This window comes from Oryx dammah, unplaced genomic scaffold, assembly GCF_014754425.2.
Source record: "Oryx dammah isolate SB20612 unplaced genomic scaffold, SCBI_Odam_1.1 HiC_scaffold_14, whole genome shotgun sequence".
In the NCBI taxonomy this organism is placed as follows: Eukaryota; Metazoa; Chordata; class Mammalia; order Artiodactyla; family Bovidae; genus Oryx; species Oryx dammah.
The window spans coordinates 29293267-29311853 of NW_024070198.1; the positions used below are offsets into that span (position 1 = coordinate 29293267).

At 48.3% G+C, this 18587-nt stretch overlaps 1 protein-coding gene across 4 annotated transcripts in view; it reads right to left on the reverse strand.

Annotated features, from left to right (window-relative positions):
* Nucleotides 1–1282: 1282 nt before the first annotated feature.
* The window catches only part of XPNPEP1 (X-prolyl aminopeptidase 1), a 50251-nt gene continuing 32946 nt past the window's right edge, over nucleotides 1283–18587 (reverse strand). For all 4 annotated transcript variants that reach the window (XM_040254395.1, XM_040254397.1, XM_040254396.1 and 1 more), the window contains 12 exons: nucleotides 17214–17424; nucleotides 15168–15257; nucleotides 14835–14885; nucleotides 13519–13577; nucleotides 13305–13382; nucleotides 11373–11444; nucleotides 9544–9604; nucleotides 8389–8458; nucleotides 7348–7521; nucleotides 6360–6436; nucleotides 5049–5147; nucleotides 1283–1859 (listed from right to left, as the gene is read on the reverse strand). In XM_040254395.1, the coding sequence (XP_040110329.1) occupies nucleotides 1731–1859; nucleotides 5049–5147; nucleotides 6360–6436; nucleotides 7348–7521; nucleotides 8389–8458; nucleotides 9544–9604; nucleotides 11373–11444; nucleotides 13305–13382; nucleotides 13519–13577; nucleotides 14835–14885; nucleotides 15168–15257; nucleotides 17214–17424 (1171 nt within the window). In that variant the 3' untranslated portion in view covers nucleotides 1283–1730. The remainder of the gene's footprint in view (nucleotides 1860–5048; nucleotides 5148–6359; nucleotides 6437–7347; nucleotides 7522–8388; nucleotides 8459–9543; nucleotides 9605–11372; nucleotides 11445–13304; nucleotides 13383–13518; nucleotides 13578–14834; nucleotides 14886–15167; nucleotides 15258–17213; nucleotides 17425–18587) is intronic.

Here is an 18587-nt window from a genome sequence, read left to right on the forward strand (position 1 = left end):
CTTCAGGCAAGAGTACGGGAGTGGGTAGCCATTCCCTTCTCCAGGGGATCTTCCCAACCCAGGGATGGAACCTGGGTCTCCTGCATTGCAGGCAGATTCTTCACCATCTGAGCTACCAGGGAAGCCCTAGTAAATACAGATTAGCTCATTTTCTGCTCCCCAGCTCCCAGCCATGCTTTGGTGAAAAGCCAACGTATGCTTCTACTTACCTTTCACAAGTCAAAGATGATTTGATTTACTGCCCAAATCAAAGATGTAATTTAAGATTCAACGAGACTGGTTTTAAAAAGATATAGCCATGCACCAGAATAGTCTACAGTCATTAAAAACAACTGGATCTATGTGTACCAATACGGAAAAATAACTTGGTATATATATTGCCAAGTTAAAAAAGGAAATTGCATATGTATAGAATGGCCCCATGTCTGTACATATGATGTGCATGTGTGCAGAAGTATTCTTCTATCTGTGCACACACATTCTACATACTACTGAATACTAAATACAAAGAAAGAAACTGGCAAAAAATATGCTGCAAATAGTGGTTATACGTTACAAGGTATGTCTCGGGTTCCTAAAGAAGCAGACCCGAAGACAAGGATTTGCATGGAAATGGCCTCTTGGGAGATGACGCCAGGAAAAAGGAAAATGAGTCCCAGGAGGGAAGGAAGAAAATAAAGGGTGTGTCATTGAACAAAATCCCACGTCAGCAAGAAGGGCTCAGTTCCATTGGAGAAACCCCAGAAGACAGTGTAAACCACACCTCGGACATCCCGGCTAAGGGCTGAGGGGTTCATTTTCCCAACCCAATCCTCACAGTCTGAGGCCTCAGGATTATAAGCTCTGCCAGCCCAGGCTGCTCCACGTGTGCAAGTGCAGGGAAGGCCCAAGGACAGGAAGTCACAGGAACCAGCCAAAGACCACTTCCTGCAAGCAGTGAGACAATGGCACATCCACACTGTCCACTGTAGACTGGATCACGGAAGGCTGTCATTGTCGACACGATTTTTTGTTGGTTTTTTTTTTTTTTTTTTTTTTTGGTATATCAATGACATTTTAAAACCAGAGGCAGGGAAGGAAAATAAAAATACTCAAAAAAACATTGGACTTTTAGAGAAAAGAAAAAGAGGCTGAAAATTAAGTCAGAAGAGATACAGGGAGGCCAGGGATGTCTCCCCAAAGGGCACTCCCGCACCACCTAGAACATGTGCCCTAAAGAGGAGCCTACCCCACACACAGTAGGGTAGATGGTGCTGGGACGACAGAAACAGCGGAGACGAAGCCCATTCTGACATTTTAATCTCAGGTCATAAATACAGTCTCGTGCGCATGAAGGGGATCATGAATGAGGGACTAGCACCGGGAACGTGGCCGTCGCAGAGCATTGCCTGCTTCACCAGCGCCGGCCAGAGGGCTCCCTGTGGCCGCTCGGGGCGCCCACCCAATCAAGCACTCGGCTTATAGGTACCCTCCTTCTGGGGCAGCAATCTATTCTTGGCTCATTCAATTAAAAAAAAAATCATAAAAGATTGAGTGTCTGCAAGAAAATATCAAAGAGTATAAGAACATTCTCAGTTCTTCTCAGAGCCTAAAAGTAAAAAGGGGCAGTAAGGAAGAAGGAGGGGACATGGGGGAAATGTCAGGGGTGTGCCAGGCTTCTTCCTTTCCCCAGAGCATTTTTGTTTGGTTTTTTGTCTTGTTTTTTGTTTTTTATAAAAACCAAGGAGGTATTAAGGCTGTTTGGAGATGGGCTGCGTCTCTCTGATGAGCCACTCGAGGGCTTCCTGGCGGCCCTGCTTTTGCAGCTCCTTCCCGATCACGTCCCTGCAGGTCAGGTGGTAGCGGTTGAGCCAGTCGCACTGCAAGAGGGAGGGAAGACAGACACGTTTCCACCATCACACCTGCACCAAAGCCTGCCCATCGAGCAGTGGGACCCCACGTGCAGAGCTCACAGGTTGAGAGTAAAGGAGCACAGGACCCTCTCTCCCTGCCCAGGGACAGTGCCTTCCTTGTGTTCTGCCTCCCCGGAAACAGACAGGACAAGCCACAGGGCTGATGGTGCAAACGTTCCCAGAACCGTCTGCTGCACACGGGCTTCAGTGACTCTGGGTGAACGGTGAATGCCTGACGGCAGGCTGTGGCTCTGGGCTCCCCTGAGTGCAGGGAGACTTGCAACCAGAGTTCCCTTCAACAGCCCCTGCCTGGAAGCCACGATGAGAGAGAGAGGGGCAGGGGGTCTCGTGGCTCCTGCACCCACCCTATTGCCTCGACCGCTGTGAAGACACACCTGAGGCTGTCCTACCGAGGCACTGAATTTCCTATTCCGTATCCACCTACAAAGCTGAATAAGGTAGGATCAGCTAGGTCCATGACAGTCTTGCCAGTGTGGCCGTCCAGATGCACCCAATGCCTCTCGTGGTCAAGGGCTGTGCTGCAGAGTCGGGTGGGGAGTAAGCTTGACTTTCAGACACTCAACTGAATGAGGCCACCACACCAGGAGATTAAAAAGGAGGCAAAAAGGAAGGACTTGGGGGGGGTGTGGCGGGGGGTGGGGTGTTGACATGCTGAACCTGATAACAGAGGTTGTGCATGTGTAAAAGGTTAGATATCCTCCTCGCGAGGAGGCAGGGAGGCTGAAGTATGGAAGAAAGCAAGCTGTACCTAGAGCAGAACCCACTCTCTACTGTCCATGAAGCGGGCCTGCCCCCTTCACATTAGACAGATAGGGTGATGCCGCCAATGGCTTTGACCCAACTAGGACTCCAACTCCCACTGATAAGAGTCACTAGTCTGTCTGGGAGGTGGGGGCATGGGGGTGGAGGGCTGCGGTACCAAAAACAAGCAAGCTGCTACATGTCACCAGCAAGGCCAGGCAGGGCTGTAAGGCAGCTCAACAGTGCAAGAGACAGGAGCAACGAGGGACCTCAGAGAAACTCCCAAGACCCTTTTGGTTGGGGGAAAAGGGGGCCCCGTCAGCAGCCAAAGCATCACCACAAAGGCCCTGGCACCCTGCAGCGCCCACACTCGTGTCCAAAGTCCTCTGCTGCCACCTGGTGACAGAGGGATGGGAATGCAGACCCAACCCCAAAATGCTAAGACTGTGAGACAGTAAAGCACAAGGACTGCAAGTTTCAAAGCCCAGTGGGCGTATCTTGTTGTGGGGTGTCCCTATGCTTTAAGACAGAATGAAGTCCCAGATTTATTGAGTGGAAATGAACCCTTCTGCTACAAGAGATAATAAATATACTCTGCTTGGTTATATCAAATACTGTCCTCTACTTGTTATTTGTGGAAACTTGCTAATGATTCCAAGGTAAGAAGATATTCCCTGTCCTACAAAAACTGACTGAATAAAAGAATAGTTCAGTGATTTGAGTCCGTAAGATATAGTCATGAACACTGGACCAGCCAATGTCATGGGGGAGTCACAGGTTAACAAAACTCTCCCTCAAGGAAAAACTGGCCTCGCTTAACTTTCCTCATGTGCTGTTTCCCTGGATAAAATGGAAAGTCACATGAGAGAAATGTCTCCTGACCGGTACAACTCACATGGACAGCAAGGCCTCTCTGACCCGGGATTACTTGGCAGACGACACAGCCTTCAGCATCCAAGAGTGCAAAGCAACTTATTAGTAGAGACTCTTTTGCTAAGAGCCTGGAAGCTGTGCTTGGGGGCGGTGAGAAGAGACTGGTTCCTTGGGGCTGAGGGTTGCAAGCAGGGGGCTCCCATGCTCACTTCTGTGTTCTCATCCGCTCCTACCTAAGCTACCCCTGTGGGGACCAGGGAAGAGAGTCTTCCTGCTGAAGAGACACACCCGGGGCTGCTTCCTGTTCCATATCCCTCTCTGACCTGAAGAGAGCAGCCTCAGGGGCCTGTGCCGGTCCCGTGAGCAGGAACATTTGGCTGAACCAAGGGCACTGAGGTCAAGAACAAGTGCCCACACACGGAGGGCGTCAGAGTGAGAAGTGGATGACCTTCCTGTCAGCCATCTGTGAACTGATGAGGCAGAAGAAGGGGCCTCTGGTAGAGAGAGCCCCATCCCACAGGCCTGTAGCAGGGGCTCTTCAGCCCGCAGAGGCACCTTCCTCTGGTGCCAAAAACAAGACTCACGTGGGCTCCACTGAGCATACAGTCCCACCTCACAGCCCCTGGGATGAGGACAGCGGCTGCCCCTGATAACAACCACCTCTTATTCCCACCACACTGTCCTGCCTTTGGCTCTTGCTAGTTTGCTTTCTGCTGGGCTTCCAGCCACCTGCCTGGCTCTGGAATTGGTATCCTTCTGGCTTCTGTCTTCCTGGCTCAAGCCTGACCACTTCACAGCAGATAGCGGGAGTGGTGTTGTTTCTACCATTTTTGACCCTCGTCCCTGCTCTGACCTTGATCGCCTGCCTGACCCTTCCAGTCTGCCTCCAGAATTCTGGACCTGAGCCTGGGGACCCACCCAAGGGTCTCAAGGGGTTTCAAGACCTGTCACCTTCTGAGCTTGATAGGTGAGCACGGCCATGCTTCTGCTCTGTGAAGGGTTTCAGGGCCCAGAGCAACCACCCACCTTGTCTGTGTGAAAACCACGCATATGATCATAGATTGTGCTTCTCGGTTCCTTAGTGTTTCAAGCAACACGAGAAAACAATCTGGTGTGTGCAACAGCCAACAGCCCCCCTGCCCACCTGGCTTTTTGTGGGAAGACACACAGTCCATGTTTGCTAAACATGCCTCCCAGCAGTTATGGCCCCTGCCCTCCTGAGAGGCAAGAGCACACTGTTCATTCCCACCTGTGAACACTACAGCCTCTGAGGGTGGGGCAAACAGGGCTGTTATCTACCTCGAAACCCAACAACTACAGGAAAAGCACATACAGTCCTTGGGAAACCTAGGATGTTCCAACTCAACTGGCCTAGACTCTGACTTCAAAGTGAGGATGGAGGGGAAGACACAGGGCAGAAAAGGACTTAAAAGTGAGGATGAACAGGAGGACTCAGGGCAGCTCTCCACCCCCCACCCCACATACACACTTCTGCCCCCTGCCCCAGGACACCCTTGTTACCTCTTTGTCTGTTAGAGAATCCACATCTATCATTTTGGTCTGTATTGGAACCAAAGTCAGAGGTTCAAAGGTCAGGCTTCCACGGTTGTTGAAGTTATACTATGGGAGAGGCAAGACAATAGGAGCGTTCACTCCTCTTCACCACGATGACCCACCCTGAGGTCACTCCCCCAAGACATGACCGCCCCTCAGCCAGGTGTAGCAAGAAATCAAGAGTGGTTAGCCAGTCACCATTTCTAACAGATGAAGGAGACACGAACAGAGCAGGGCCACTTTCCAAGAGCTGCTCCGCTGTGCAGACCACAGCCTGCACCTTCAGGAAAGGCCAGACTGAGTGCTGAGGACCTGGTCAGCAGGTGTACAAGGCTTCTGTCTGCTGTGACGGGGAGAAGGCATGGCAGGGGGCGGAGCATCTAGAAGCAGGCGCATCTCTGGTTTGCTTCTCAAGCCTCTGCTAAGCTGTAAGCCCCCAGCAGATCTTTTTGTTTTTTTTTAACATCAAGTAGGCGGCCTGCCTTGCCCCAGCCAGGCCCCTCAGGTGACGTTAAGAGGTCTGTCCAGTGCACGAGGCATGGAACGGCAGGGCACACAGGCCATGCTGGGTCTCTCTTCCTGGAAGGGCCTGTGGGATGGGGAGAGGCAAGGCTGCTCCAGTGACATCAGTGTGCAAGCAGAGAGCAGACCCCGGGGGCCAGCCGCCCTGCAGGCCTAGGAAGTCACTTCCCTCCAGCTGTGGAAGAGGAGCAAACAGGTCTTGGAGGTAAAGCCCAGCACCTAAAACCTGCCTCCTCTTGGTAATGTGATGGGGAGATGGCACCACACCCGTCTTCTCGCCCATGTGTGGTACCTGACCCAGCGGCTGGCTCAGGTTTCCTCAGTTTTACCTGATAACAATCATCTGGGGCATTTGTTGAAAATAGTTCCCAGGTCCCAGCCCTGGAGATTCGGTTTCAACATCTGGAGGGAGATTTTAAGCAAGCACCCCCCACCACCCCCCTCCATGCCCACACACACACAGTGAAGGTTTCATGATGAGACCCTGCCTCCAGTAAACTCAGAGCCCACGTTACATGAAGCAGGGGCCTGCCTGAGGCTCCCTAAGGTCCCGCTCAGGGTCCGCGTTCACTCAGGATTTTCTTTCTAGCTTTGCAGAAGAGAATGAATTCCAGGAAAAGACCCCAATACCAAGAGAAAGAGACTCCATTTTGGCTGCAGAATGGCATGCTCTTGGTTTAAAGGACAAAAGCCTTCATCTTCCCCCATGAAGGAATAAGGGAATTTTTAAAACAAAATAAATACACCATTACTCACCTTGGTCTTAACAGGCACCACCAGGACAACATTCTCAATGCGAATTCCAAAAGCTCCATCTTCATAATACCCGGGCTCTAAAACAAAACAAACCCCTGAATGAGGAGGAGCCTGCGATGAAGACACGCACAGAGAAGCGCTCACTGCTGGGATGACCACACTTCGAAGGAGAAACAGCGGCAGGGCCACTCAATCCAGTGCAAGAGCCCAGATACACCTCTTCCCGTGAGGCACTTTTATCTAGAGGTTCAGAGACAGAAAGGCTTGGAATTCCTGAGAACTGGCTGCAGGGTAGGGAGTAAAATAACAGAAAATCCGCCAAATGAAGTATGGGGCAGAGCCGGAAGACACAATGATGCAGGTGTTAAAATACGTTCACCAAGATTTGGTAACGACCTAGGGACATATTAGGTAAGAAAGCAGAATACAGGCCATATGTCCAGTGCAATTTCAATGATACTAAAAAAGGTATGCACATATATAAAGAAACAAGAAGTCAACATATCCAAATGTTAAGTCATGTTTCCCCTGGGTGGCTGAATTACAAATGATTTTCATTTTCTTCTTTATACCATTCCACAGTCTCACATTTTCTACAATGAATATTTATTACTTTTATAACAAAAAAATGTGCTGGTTGTCTAATTCAAAGTGACGGGAAGTCAAAGTGTTAGTCACTCAGTTGGGTCTGACTCTTTTTGACCCCGTGGACTGTAGCCCACCAGGCTCCTCTGTTCATGGAATTCTCCAAGCAAGAATCCAGGAGAGGGTTGCTATTCCCTTCCCTTCTCCGGGGCATCTTCCCAACCCAGGGATAGAAGCCAGGTCTCCTGCACTGCAGGCAGATTCTTTACCATCTCAACCACGAGGTGATAGAAGGGGCAAAATTTTTCCAGTTTACTTTATAATAATTAAAGTATAAGAAACAACACAGAGCTTTCAAAAAGGCAGAGGATCCACGTGCAGCCTCTAGGTGACAGACACCTACCATCAGTGACGATCATGCCGGCCTCCAAGGGCTCATCAGAGAATGTTTTATAACTGATGCCACATGGACCCTCATGAACATTCAGAAAAGACCCAACACCATGCCCCGTTCCATGCAGGTAATCCAGGCCAGAATCCCATAACGCTGAGCGGGCAAAGGAGTCAAGGAGGTGGCCTGAAAGACACATAAAGGACCACCACTTGGTGATATCTGTACAGCACTTTCCAACTTGCAAAGCACTTCAGAGATTAGATTTGTTAGGTTTGGCTCCGGAAGATGAAACAGAAACCAGCGGGTAAAAGTTACTGGAGGATTCAGGTTTCAGTCCAGCACAAAGAACTTTCTGACAACCAGAGTTCCTGAGCAGGACGGCTCCCCCACCAGTAGGAGCTCACTCTACAGGTGGAGGATGCTGGTCAGGGACGTCACCCGCGGCAGGTAAAGGCTGCGGTAGATGTCATGAACATTCCCTTCCCAGTGCTGGAACCCTACAGTTTTGGAACTACAAAATGAGATCCTAACCAGACTGCAAGTATGAGGAAAGCGGTACCCAGGGAGATGAGTGCCAGGGCAGTCTAAGCACATTCGAGGACCGGGTCTTATCAACTTCCCATGCAATGGCCCACCCACCAGTCCTCAGGCAACAAGGTCTAGCTCTCAAAGTCAGGCTCCCAGTAAAATAAATCCCAACACGAGTCCTGAAAGGAGCACTGGCCCAACACCCGGGACAGACAGGAGGCTGCACCAGCTTCCCCCAGGGCCTTCATGCCTTGCTGCCCTCTCCTGAGAGCCACCCACCCGGAGCTCACCCAACACAAGTGGTCAGGAAGGAGGTACAGCTGACCCTGGGCCCAATCCTAAGTCTGGCTCCCTGGAGGTCCTCTCCGCTCAGTCCAGCAGCATCCCCACTTGCCCAGGCTGGGCCTGGAGTAGTCTGGGGGCTGTTATGGCAAGGGGAGGACATGTGTTTTCACCCAAATTTAGACATGCTTGATGCCTGAACAAGAAAAAGCCTGCCATGTGACACAAGGCACCACCTACCTTTGGTTCCAGTAGGGAAAACCGCTGCGCTCACAGCTATGTGGCCCTTGAGGACATATGTGAAGCATTCCTGCCAAAGAAAACCCAGGGGGCATGTTCAAGATGGGCACAGATGCTTTCATCCTGCAGTTTTCAGGTAGTTCTGAAAACCTTGCCTCTTAAGGTTTCATAGCAATCAGTTCAGTTCAGTCGCTCAGTCATGTCTGACTCTTTGCGACCCCATGGCTCCTCTGTCCATGGAATTTTCCAAGCAAGAATGCTGGAGTGGGTAGTCATTCCCTTCTTCAAAGGATGTTCCTAACCCAGGGATGAACCCAGGTCTCCTGCACTGCAGGCAGATTCTTTACCGACTAAGCCACCAAGGAAGCCCCAAACTAAAGGTATCTGGACCCAAGGTCAAACTCATCCAAGGTGCTGGTGCAACTAAGGAAGGACACGAGGGACCAGCACTAGGAAATCTGCCCTGCGGCATCCCACAAAGCCCTCCTCCCTGGACAAGCTTCCTGAAGGAGCTCCCAGGGAAAAGGGAGAGACTCAAGAGATTCAGCCAGTATTTGCCAAGCAGTGGCTATGATCCAGGAACCAGCTGGGCTCACAGAACCTTCCCAGCCAGCCTTGGAGGTGAGTACTCTGCCCCTATTTTTATGATGGTCTAAGTGTCTAGGATCAAGGTCATGGAGCCTGGGAACAGCAGAGATCTGAAGCCCAGTGTCTAGACTCCTAGCATACATCTCTCTACCTTATAGCTGTATGCCAGAAAGCCCAGACACCAAGCAATGCACATCATTTCAGAGGGTTCCTAGAGAGCTGAGCCTATAAATAGGAACACTGAAATTGAAAAAAAGAAGGGGGGTAGCTTTCAGAATCAAATCTAGACACTGTTCATAAAAAAAAAAAAAAATTCACTACCCTGCTCCCTTCCCCAAAGAAGGTCAAAGTTGTTTAAACTTGAATCTGAGCCTGACCTTAGCAGACAGAATGCTGTTAAAATCTCTCCAATAATCAATTAAATGGATGTCATAAAGCAGATAAGCCTGACTCCACAGTAATGAGCTATTTTACTGTCCCATGTGTAACTTTTACTTATTTATACAATCCCTTTTCATGAGACGGAATGGTCAGGGAAAGCAGAGGGCCTCTCGAGTGTTCTCTTACCTTCTCATAAGCCGTAGGAGTTCCAAAATGCATGGTGCGAGTGACGTCTGTGGTTCCATCCCTGCCCAAAAGAAAGGACGAGTTATAGTGTTCACTCCAAAGAAGCTCTTCCTCAAATATGAGACAGGTGAAGATGTGGAGAAAATTGAACCCTCATGCACTGACTGGTGGCCGTGTAAAATAGAACAGCCACTTTGGAAAACAGTTTGCTGGTTCATAAAAGGTCTCTTAAACATGGAGTGACCTTATGACCCAGCACTTCTACTCCCCCAAGTAAACCCCCGAGAGAATGAAAATGTCCACACAAACACATGTACACTCATGTTCGCGCCAGCAGTGCTCTTCACATCCCAAACATGGAAACAACCTAACTGTTCAACCAGTGACGGGTAAACAAGACGCAGTACATACATGCAATGAAACAGCATTCGGGAATGAAAAGGAAGGAAGCACTGGTGCGCGCTTCAGCATGGATGAGCCTTGAAGGCATTATGCTAAGCGACAGAAGTCAGACACTGACGCCATATATCAACATTACATAATTCCATTTATAGGAAATGTCCAGAACAGGCAAGTGCATACAGACTAAAGTACATTCGTGGTTCCCTGGCTAGGGGAAGATGGAAAGTGACTGCCAATGGGAATAGTGTTTCTTTTTTGGGGGGTGATGAAAATACTCTAAAATTGATGGTGGTGACAGTTGCACAACTCTAGGAACAAACTAAAAATCATCAATTGTACACTTTAATAAGTTGAATTATATTTCGATAAAGTTATTATAAAAAATTAAATGAAGCACAGTGTGAAAGCAAGGATGGCTGAGTGCAGCGGGAGTGAACTCAGTCAGGCCTTGACACACACACACTCGTAGTCTACAGTGTGAGGACTGTTTCATGGAAAACACCATTCCTGGGGTTATGAATGAAAGGGAAGTGGACCTTCTGGCAAAAGAAGGTCAAACTCTAATTCCTCCTGTCAGGATGGCAAGCAGTTTACTAGAACCTAAAAATACCCAAATGCATCTTTTAAAACACCCCAATCTACCCCCAACAGAGAAAGGATAACTTTGAGAATGCTGCTAAAATGTAGAAGTGACCCAAAGTTACACCATTACCCAAGTAATCTCAATACTCTTAGCTCTAGGCTGTTATTAACACCAGCTCATACTTCCCAGGCTAGATTGTGGCTTCCACATACTTGGCTGAGCTCATTTAATAACAAGGTTCTCCACCAGGCAAAGTTCCAACTGCAGTGGAAAATGGAGTATTAAGAGGCCTGGCTCATGCTCTCTCGATGCAGACAACACCTATTCCAGCTCCTCCTCGTGGGTTCCACCTCAAGACCCAATCAAATCGTGGGTTCTCTGAGAAACTAGTCTAGATGATGACTGTGAAAGCAGCAAGGCATGAAGAAAGAAATTCAGAAACTCAGGGATGACCCTCGTTTCTCATTCATCCTTTCAAAATTAAGCCCTCACTCCCCAAGGCCCTGAGGTCACTGCAAGTTGGGGAGCTGGCAGGTGGTTTATGCGCTGGGGCAGAAGACTGCCCAATGGTTCTGAAAGCCTACTTTCAGTTATTTATTTAGTATTTAACAGCTTCCAGCCAAGGACTAAACATTTCTAACAACAGTCTTTTGTAGGAACAGAATCACAACTGGGCTATTTCAACAAGGGGTGAGGAAAAGGACAAGACATGGGAACAATTCCATCAGTGGCCGGCGCAGAATGAGATGACCCGCTGAGAGATCTCAGCTGGAGCCTGCCCTGTCCACCTACTCAACTGCCCTGACAGCGGAGTCAGGCTCTCCAGTAGCCCCGATTCACTTACTTGTATTGAGCACCCGAGTCAATGAGGTACACCTCATCCAGAGACAAGGTCCTATTCGTCTCAGGGACCGGCCTAAGAAAATTAATTACAAATTAATTATTCCACAAATGTAAATGCTTCCTGAAGCCGGGAGGAGGGAATACAAGAGTTCTTTGCACTAGTCTAACAACTTATGTAAGCCTGAAATTATATCAAACCCAAGTTACCCAATAGGTTAATTATTGCAAGTAATATTAACCTTCTACTCAAGACTAGTCAACCTATCTCCCCAACTAGATAAGGAGCTCAAGAGAAGGAAAAATAACATATTTATTTATATCTACCTCCATTTGTGACTAAAACAAAATAAGTGTACATGAGATAACTGTAAAAACTACAAAAATAATCATCAATAGAAGCAAGAGGACCAAGCTTGAGAAGAGAGCAGTCTGGAGTCATTTGTCTTTATTTGGGATGTGGGGGGGAGCAGAGATGGTTCAGTCCCCTGCCTCAAGCCTCCACTTCTCTCCCTCAGTCCTAACCCCACAGGGAGCCTACCCACTTGCTTCCTAGACCACCAGAGGGGCAGAAGGCAAGTGCCTCACTTTGGAAGAAAAACTAAAGGGACTTTTGCTGGGGAAAGGAGTAGATCATGATGCTCTTATACTAGAGCACTATTTTCAAATGGATGTGAGGCATTTTTTAAAGTAGTTTGATTCCTCCATATCTCCTTCCAGACAATACACTGCATTGGGAAAAGCTAGACGGGACAGGAGCATTCCAAGTCTCCGCCCTGCGGTGCAGAGAGGGTCTCACAGAGGTTCTCCTTCATTCGCAGGCAGTAAGGAGGCCAGTAGGCATTCGATCCCAACTAGAAAAGACCACCAGATATGGGCCCAGCACCCTGCTTCTCAACAGGCTTCAACAGCCACAGTGAAGAAACACAAAAGGAAAGTGAGAGTCTCCCTACTTGGACTGAATTTTTTTTTAAGTTCTAGGGTCATATCCAGCCAGGAACGTCACCACCTGTGCTAAATATAAGACAAGAACTCAAGCCCTTTTGATAGTTTAATGTTGGAACAGAAGCATTAATATGAGAGAACTGTAATAGCCACACCCGTGACTGTCTCCCACACAGCAGCTTCAAAATTTGTCCCAAGACTAAAAACTCTAAAAGCGATTAGTAAAAAGGGTGGAGGGGGGACTTGTGCCCAAGTACCGCACAGTGATACAGCCAGAGTGCTCCATCAAGATGCATGTCACAGATGGGAAGCAAAGAACTCAAGATACTCCACACGAGGCAAAACCACGTGAGCCAGGCAAAGCTGAAGCTGGAGCCCATGCAGGAAGCCTAGTTCCACTTCCCACCACCTCCACAGGTGGGTCTAGCTCTCCCAAATTCATCATTGCCCTCCTGGTCTCACAGTGGAAGGAAGCTTGGCTCTGTGGGTCCACGGGCTCATGTGGTACAAATCCCCAGAAGCTGGGGAGGAAAGAGGGGTACAGATTATCTCCTTAAACGTAACAGGGTGCTCCACAACCTAGTGGTAATTTTGTTTGGTATGGAGGTCACGGAGCTCACAAGATGTTTGGACTGGTGCATCAAGGCTGCCGCCATCAGAAAAGAAACATTAAAACTTCTAACTATCAAGATTCAGGGATTATGACGACAGATACTGCAGTCTCAGAAGGAAAGAGGGATGACCCATTTGACTACATCATGGACAATGTCGACGGGCAACATCGGTGCCAAAGAGTTGCTCCCAAAAGGCAGAGGCTTCGGACTGAGAGACGAGAAGACCTCAGAGATCTTATTTCACACATAAGAACAATCTCAACAGACACATGGAGGTGGGCGCAGGGGCCTTTGATAAAACAATGTCTCTCCCCTGCTCAGGCTCCTGTGCAGAAGCAGCAGCAAAGCCAGGCAGCGTGCTCCTCCGCATGCCTTACGCGTAGTGAATGATGGCGCCATTGGGTCCCGTACTGGAAATGGTTGGGAAGCTCAGGTCCACAAAGTCAGCCTGCTGCCTGGAACAGAGAGACGCACACAGAGCAGAGCGGTCTAAAGGTTCTTACTGTGCCAGGAATCAGGGCCCCGCCCAGCTTCACTGAATGTGCCAGACAGGAGCTCAAGACTCACAGGGGCCCCCATAGTGATCCTTACCTGCGGAATTCTTCAGCTTTGTTGGCAGCTGAGATCTCCGTCACACCACCTTTGGGCACCTACGAGGAAGTTGCTTATAAACCACTGGGGTGTGATAAATTCACGGGTCTCCCACATACTATGAAAAGTGTTAGTCGCTCGGTTGTGTCTGACTCTTTGCGACCCCACAGACTGTAGGCTGCTAGGCTCCTCTGTTATAGGGAGTACATTAAAAGCTTACTTTTTCCTCAATCTCCATGTTCCAACTATCCATCCTACAGGACACAACTTATGTCTCATCTTCAACAAGGAGGGAATTCCCAAAGGCTCTTACCAAAGCTATCTAAAAGTAAAAGGACTTCTATCCACTGAATTTTTCACTCAACTATTTCCCTCAGTATCATATTCTAAAACTTCCCCAAATTTAATACATTTAAATTTAAAACTTCAAAAGCATTCCTACCTACAATATCCCAAGAAAAAGATCCTAAATAAAGATAAATGCAAAGATATTATTACAAGGTGCTTGGTAATTGCAAAAAAAAAAAAAAAAAAAACCCACTCTTAACATTTGAAAATAGGAGGAATGGGTAAATAAAGCAGCCTAGTCACTAAACACAGTCTCCATTTCGATCATTTATGTAAAATCTCAAAGAAAATGGGAAATGCTCACATTATGATACTAAGTGAATAAAACAGAATACAAAATGATAGCGGTACAATGGGAGACATGTAAAAATGACCTACACTGAAAAAAAAAAAACAGAAAATTATATACACAGATGAACAATTGCCAGACGGGAAAAATTTGTGGGAATCAAAGTATTTTCTTCTCCCAAAGTAAGCTACTTTCAAAGAGTTGCTCACAAAATATTTAAAGGGAACACGATACCGTTTAATAAGAGCACAAAGAAATCACCTCCCTATCAGCTACAAGGAGTGAAAAGGCAAAAAACTAATGACCAAGAATCAATTTAATATAAAAAGTTTTATGGCTTAAAGCTCAGAATATACACAAAGATCTTTTTTCTCTTAATATAATCAGCTTGCCTGTAAGTCATTTTTCCTTATAATGAAAGTCCATTTCATTACAAGACAATTCCTTAACCCAGAAAGGATCCATTCTATTGAGGAATTTCTTTCTTCATCTTTGTTACCATTTTCTACAGTTTTTAAAAACACACACAACAAATTTCCACAAAGAACTCTTAAAAGAGAGTACTAAAATTAGATCAAGATCTTAGACCTCATGGTCAACCAGAGTCACAGTTAGAATCACATGTAGATAATTTCTGAATAATCTATGTCCACGTGTTAAACAAAGACTAAGAACCAACCTCTTTTTCCAGCCAGTTAAAGAGTTCACATAAGGCAACGGCATCTTTAATCTGTGCAAATAATAGAGACATTTTTTCAAGTTATGACTGAAAATCAGATGGGCAGATCCAAGGCCCAGCCCTATTGTAGAGGACCACACACCATCAGCAGTCAGGGCTTTCCATGCAGGTGATTCCCATGACCCATCCAGTATTTTATTTTCATTCTCGCATTAACTCTGGAAGGCCTCAGAGACGTTCCCACTTGCACCAGGGTCAAAGCCACACGGCTGGTAGGGGAGTTGGGCCTTCTGACCACCACACCCCTTCTTCTGCACAGGCTGCTTTACTCACGTGAGCTCGCCTCATGCCTTCTGATTCAGCAGAATTCTTCACAGCTTTGGCGATGCAGATGGGGGTGTAAGGCATACAGCAGCGATGATCCTGGGGCGGGAGGCAGCAGTGTGGGAATCACTCACCCCAGACCAAGATCATCCCTCCAGCCGGGACTCCTCACTTTAGACAAATCGCAGAGAGCTCGCACTCAGGCCCTCCCTGCTGTCCCCTGTGGCCCAAAGACCTGCCCTTTTTGGGTGGTAACTCTGAGCTGGAGAAAGGGACTTGAGCTCATCCAAAAAGATAAAGTAAACCAAACAAGCTATTTCTCGTCTCCCGCCCACCCTCTTAGCTCTCTGAGACAGCTGGCTGCCAGCCAGCAGCAAGATGCTGCTTTTCAAACCTCCATGGTCATGTCAGGGTTCACTAACAGATCAAAGCTTGACCGAAATAACCCCTTTCTGGCTGCACAAAGGAGGCCTTTTCTCACTGTCTGGGGATGCATGTGACCAATGAGGGGGGAGGGAGCTCCTGTTCCTTCCCACCTCACGCTCAGGGACCAGCTACCATTAACAGTCAGGTCTTAAAGGGCTGGGGAAGAGCCTTCCCAACTGAGAACAAGTCAGAATCCAGCCCTGTGTTACAGGGAGCAGGGAGTAATTTTGTATCACCTTGCACTTGCATGGAGCTTCTCAAAGGGCTCTCCCTCTCTCCACACTGCCTGTTCTCTTTCTCTCTCTTTTGCATACCTGCCCCTCATGAAACAAAGGCAGGCATGACCCCAACGGAAGCAAAGCTCTGAGTAACTCCATTACACAGTGTGATAGTGACAGGGCTGCAATGGGAAAACCAGGCTAGAAGGCCAGGCCTGGACTCTGCCCAGGATGCCCCTGCTTAGTGGAGGAGACAGGATATTGCTGGCTTTGCCAAAGGCCAGAGTAGGGCAACCAAAAAGTCTCAACTAAGGTGGCATGGATAAATCCCCAACTCTCTAACCCTCCCTGGGCCTCAGATCTCCTTAACCATAAAATATGGTGGGGGAGGCAGATATAGAGTAGTGTTTCTCAAACTTCAGACACTCTCACACCATCTGCACAGGGCTTATCCGGGTTGCCTACTCGCTGGACCCTTATTTACTTAAGACTCTTCTTTAGGTGATCTTGGAATCAATAGTCTATTGAAATCAACTCTCTCTTAAGAAATAATTTTTATAATACATGGTCTCATATGCTAATTACATTTTTTTCAACTACACACTAAAATGCTTTTTTTAATTGAAGTATGCTGCTACTGCTGCTGCTAAGTCGCATCAGTCATGTCCGACTCTGTGCGACCCCACAGATGGCAGCCAACAGGCTCCCCCATCCCTGGGATTCTCCAGGCAAGAACACTGGAGTGGGTTGCCATTTCCGTCTCCAAGTGAAAAGTGAAAGTGAAGTCACTAAGCCGTGTCCAACTCTTAGCGACCCCATGGACTGCAGCCTACCAGGCTCCTCCATCCATGGGATTTTCCAGGCAAGAACACTGGAGTGGGGTGCCATTGCCTTCTCCTATACAATATATTATATGTCTTAGATGTATAATAGAGTGATTCACAATTTTTAAAGGTTAAACTCCATTTAAAGTTATTATAAAATATTGGCTAAATTCCCTGTACTATATAATATATCCTTGTAGCTTTCTTTTATACATAGCAGTCTGTACCTCTGAATCTGGTACCCCAATCTTGCCCTACCTCCTTTCCCTCTCCCCATTGGTAACCACTGGTTCATTCTTTAAATCTGTTAAAATGCTTTAAAAATAGATACATTTAAATAAACCTAAGTATGACTGTGCACCACCTAAAATCATCTCTCATGCCACATCTTGGAAAACACGGGACTCACTGCGTTCTAAGAGCCCAAAGGGCTCATTGCAGGGACGACACCTCTGATATGACACCCAGTCCTGGGAACCTGCCTGAACAACCAACCCCTCTCTGCTTCAAAGAGACGCCACCTGATGCCAGGACTGGGAAGGGCCCAGTAGCCACAGTGGGTTTTGATCGGCTCTGGGGCTACCAACCTTGGGGATGGCCTCGCTCACAGCATAGCTGGCCTTGTCACTGACCCACACCTTCTCCCTTGGGGAAAGGCTGGCACACAGGATCTTGAGCTCACTCAGGATGGACTTGTACGGAAGAACCTGGATTCTGTACTCGGCTTCCAGGCCCAAGTCAAGCAGCAGGTGTTCCTTCACAATGGGGGCATCTATGCGGTCACCATCAATGAAGAGCCTGCAGAGGGCCCAGAAGAGAGGTGAGAGGAAAGGCGGGCGCAGGAATCAGAGGACAAGAACACAGACCCACACACAAGAGACAGGCTCTACCCTCCAGCAACCCAAATGAGCAGCTCCTCTTCCCTCCATGCCCTTCCCAAACCCGTGCTCCCTGCCCCGTGCATGCTACCTTCCACCCTGTCCCCCAAGCCAGGACCTGGGCACTGTCCTCCTTGATGCCCCTCTTTCCCTCCTTCATGGAGATCTTTGAACTTATGGCCTAAGCACCCCTCAAACCTCTCCCGCTTTCACTGCAGCCTTGCCCACTTGCTGCCCAGGTTAGGGTTAGGGTTAACCACTACCATCTCATGGATTAGTGCCATGGCCTCCTAACTGGTCTCCCTGCCACTAGTCTTCCCTGCTGCTGCTGCTGCTGCTGCTGCTAAGTCACTTCAGTCGTGTCCGACTCTGTGCGACCCCACAGACGGCAGCCCACCAGGCTCCCCCGTCCCTGGGATTCTCCAGGCAAGAACACTGGAGTGGCTTGCCATTTCCTTCTCCAATGCATGAAAGTGAAAAGTGAAAATGAAGTCGCTCAGTCGTGTCCGACTCTTAGCGACCCCATGGACTGTAGCCCATCAGGCTTTTCTGTCCATGGGATTTTCCAGGCAAGAGTACTGGAGTGGGATGCCATCACCTTCTCAAGTCTTCCCTATCCACCCTATTTTTCAATAATCATAATCCACCCCATAATTTCACTCCAATCATAAATTCTCTATCATAATCCACCCCATAATTTCACTCCAATCATAAATTCTCTATGATTTACAAGCCTGACCATGTGGTTCCCTGTGGAAACTCACAGCATCCTCAGGACAAGGGCCCAAGCTCCTGAACCTGACTCACAGGCCTTGCTTATGTGGCCCTGACTACCTGCCAGTCTCCCACTCCAGGTTTCAACCACACTGGACCACTCTGGGTCCTTCACCTGCACTGCACTCTCTCCTGCCCAAAGTCTCTGAGAATGCTGCTCCCCAGCTTAGATCACCTGCTTCTCTTCCTCCTCATTCCCTACTCACCGAGCTAACTCCCAAGTACCCTGAATCTCTGTCTCAATATTACTGTCTCCTCTGATCAGGTCAGGCCCCTCCAATAACATCCATACCTGCCCCACTGACAAGT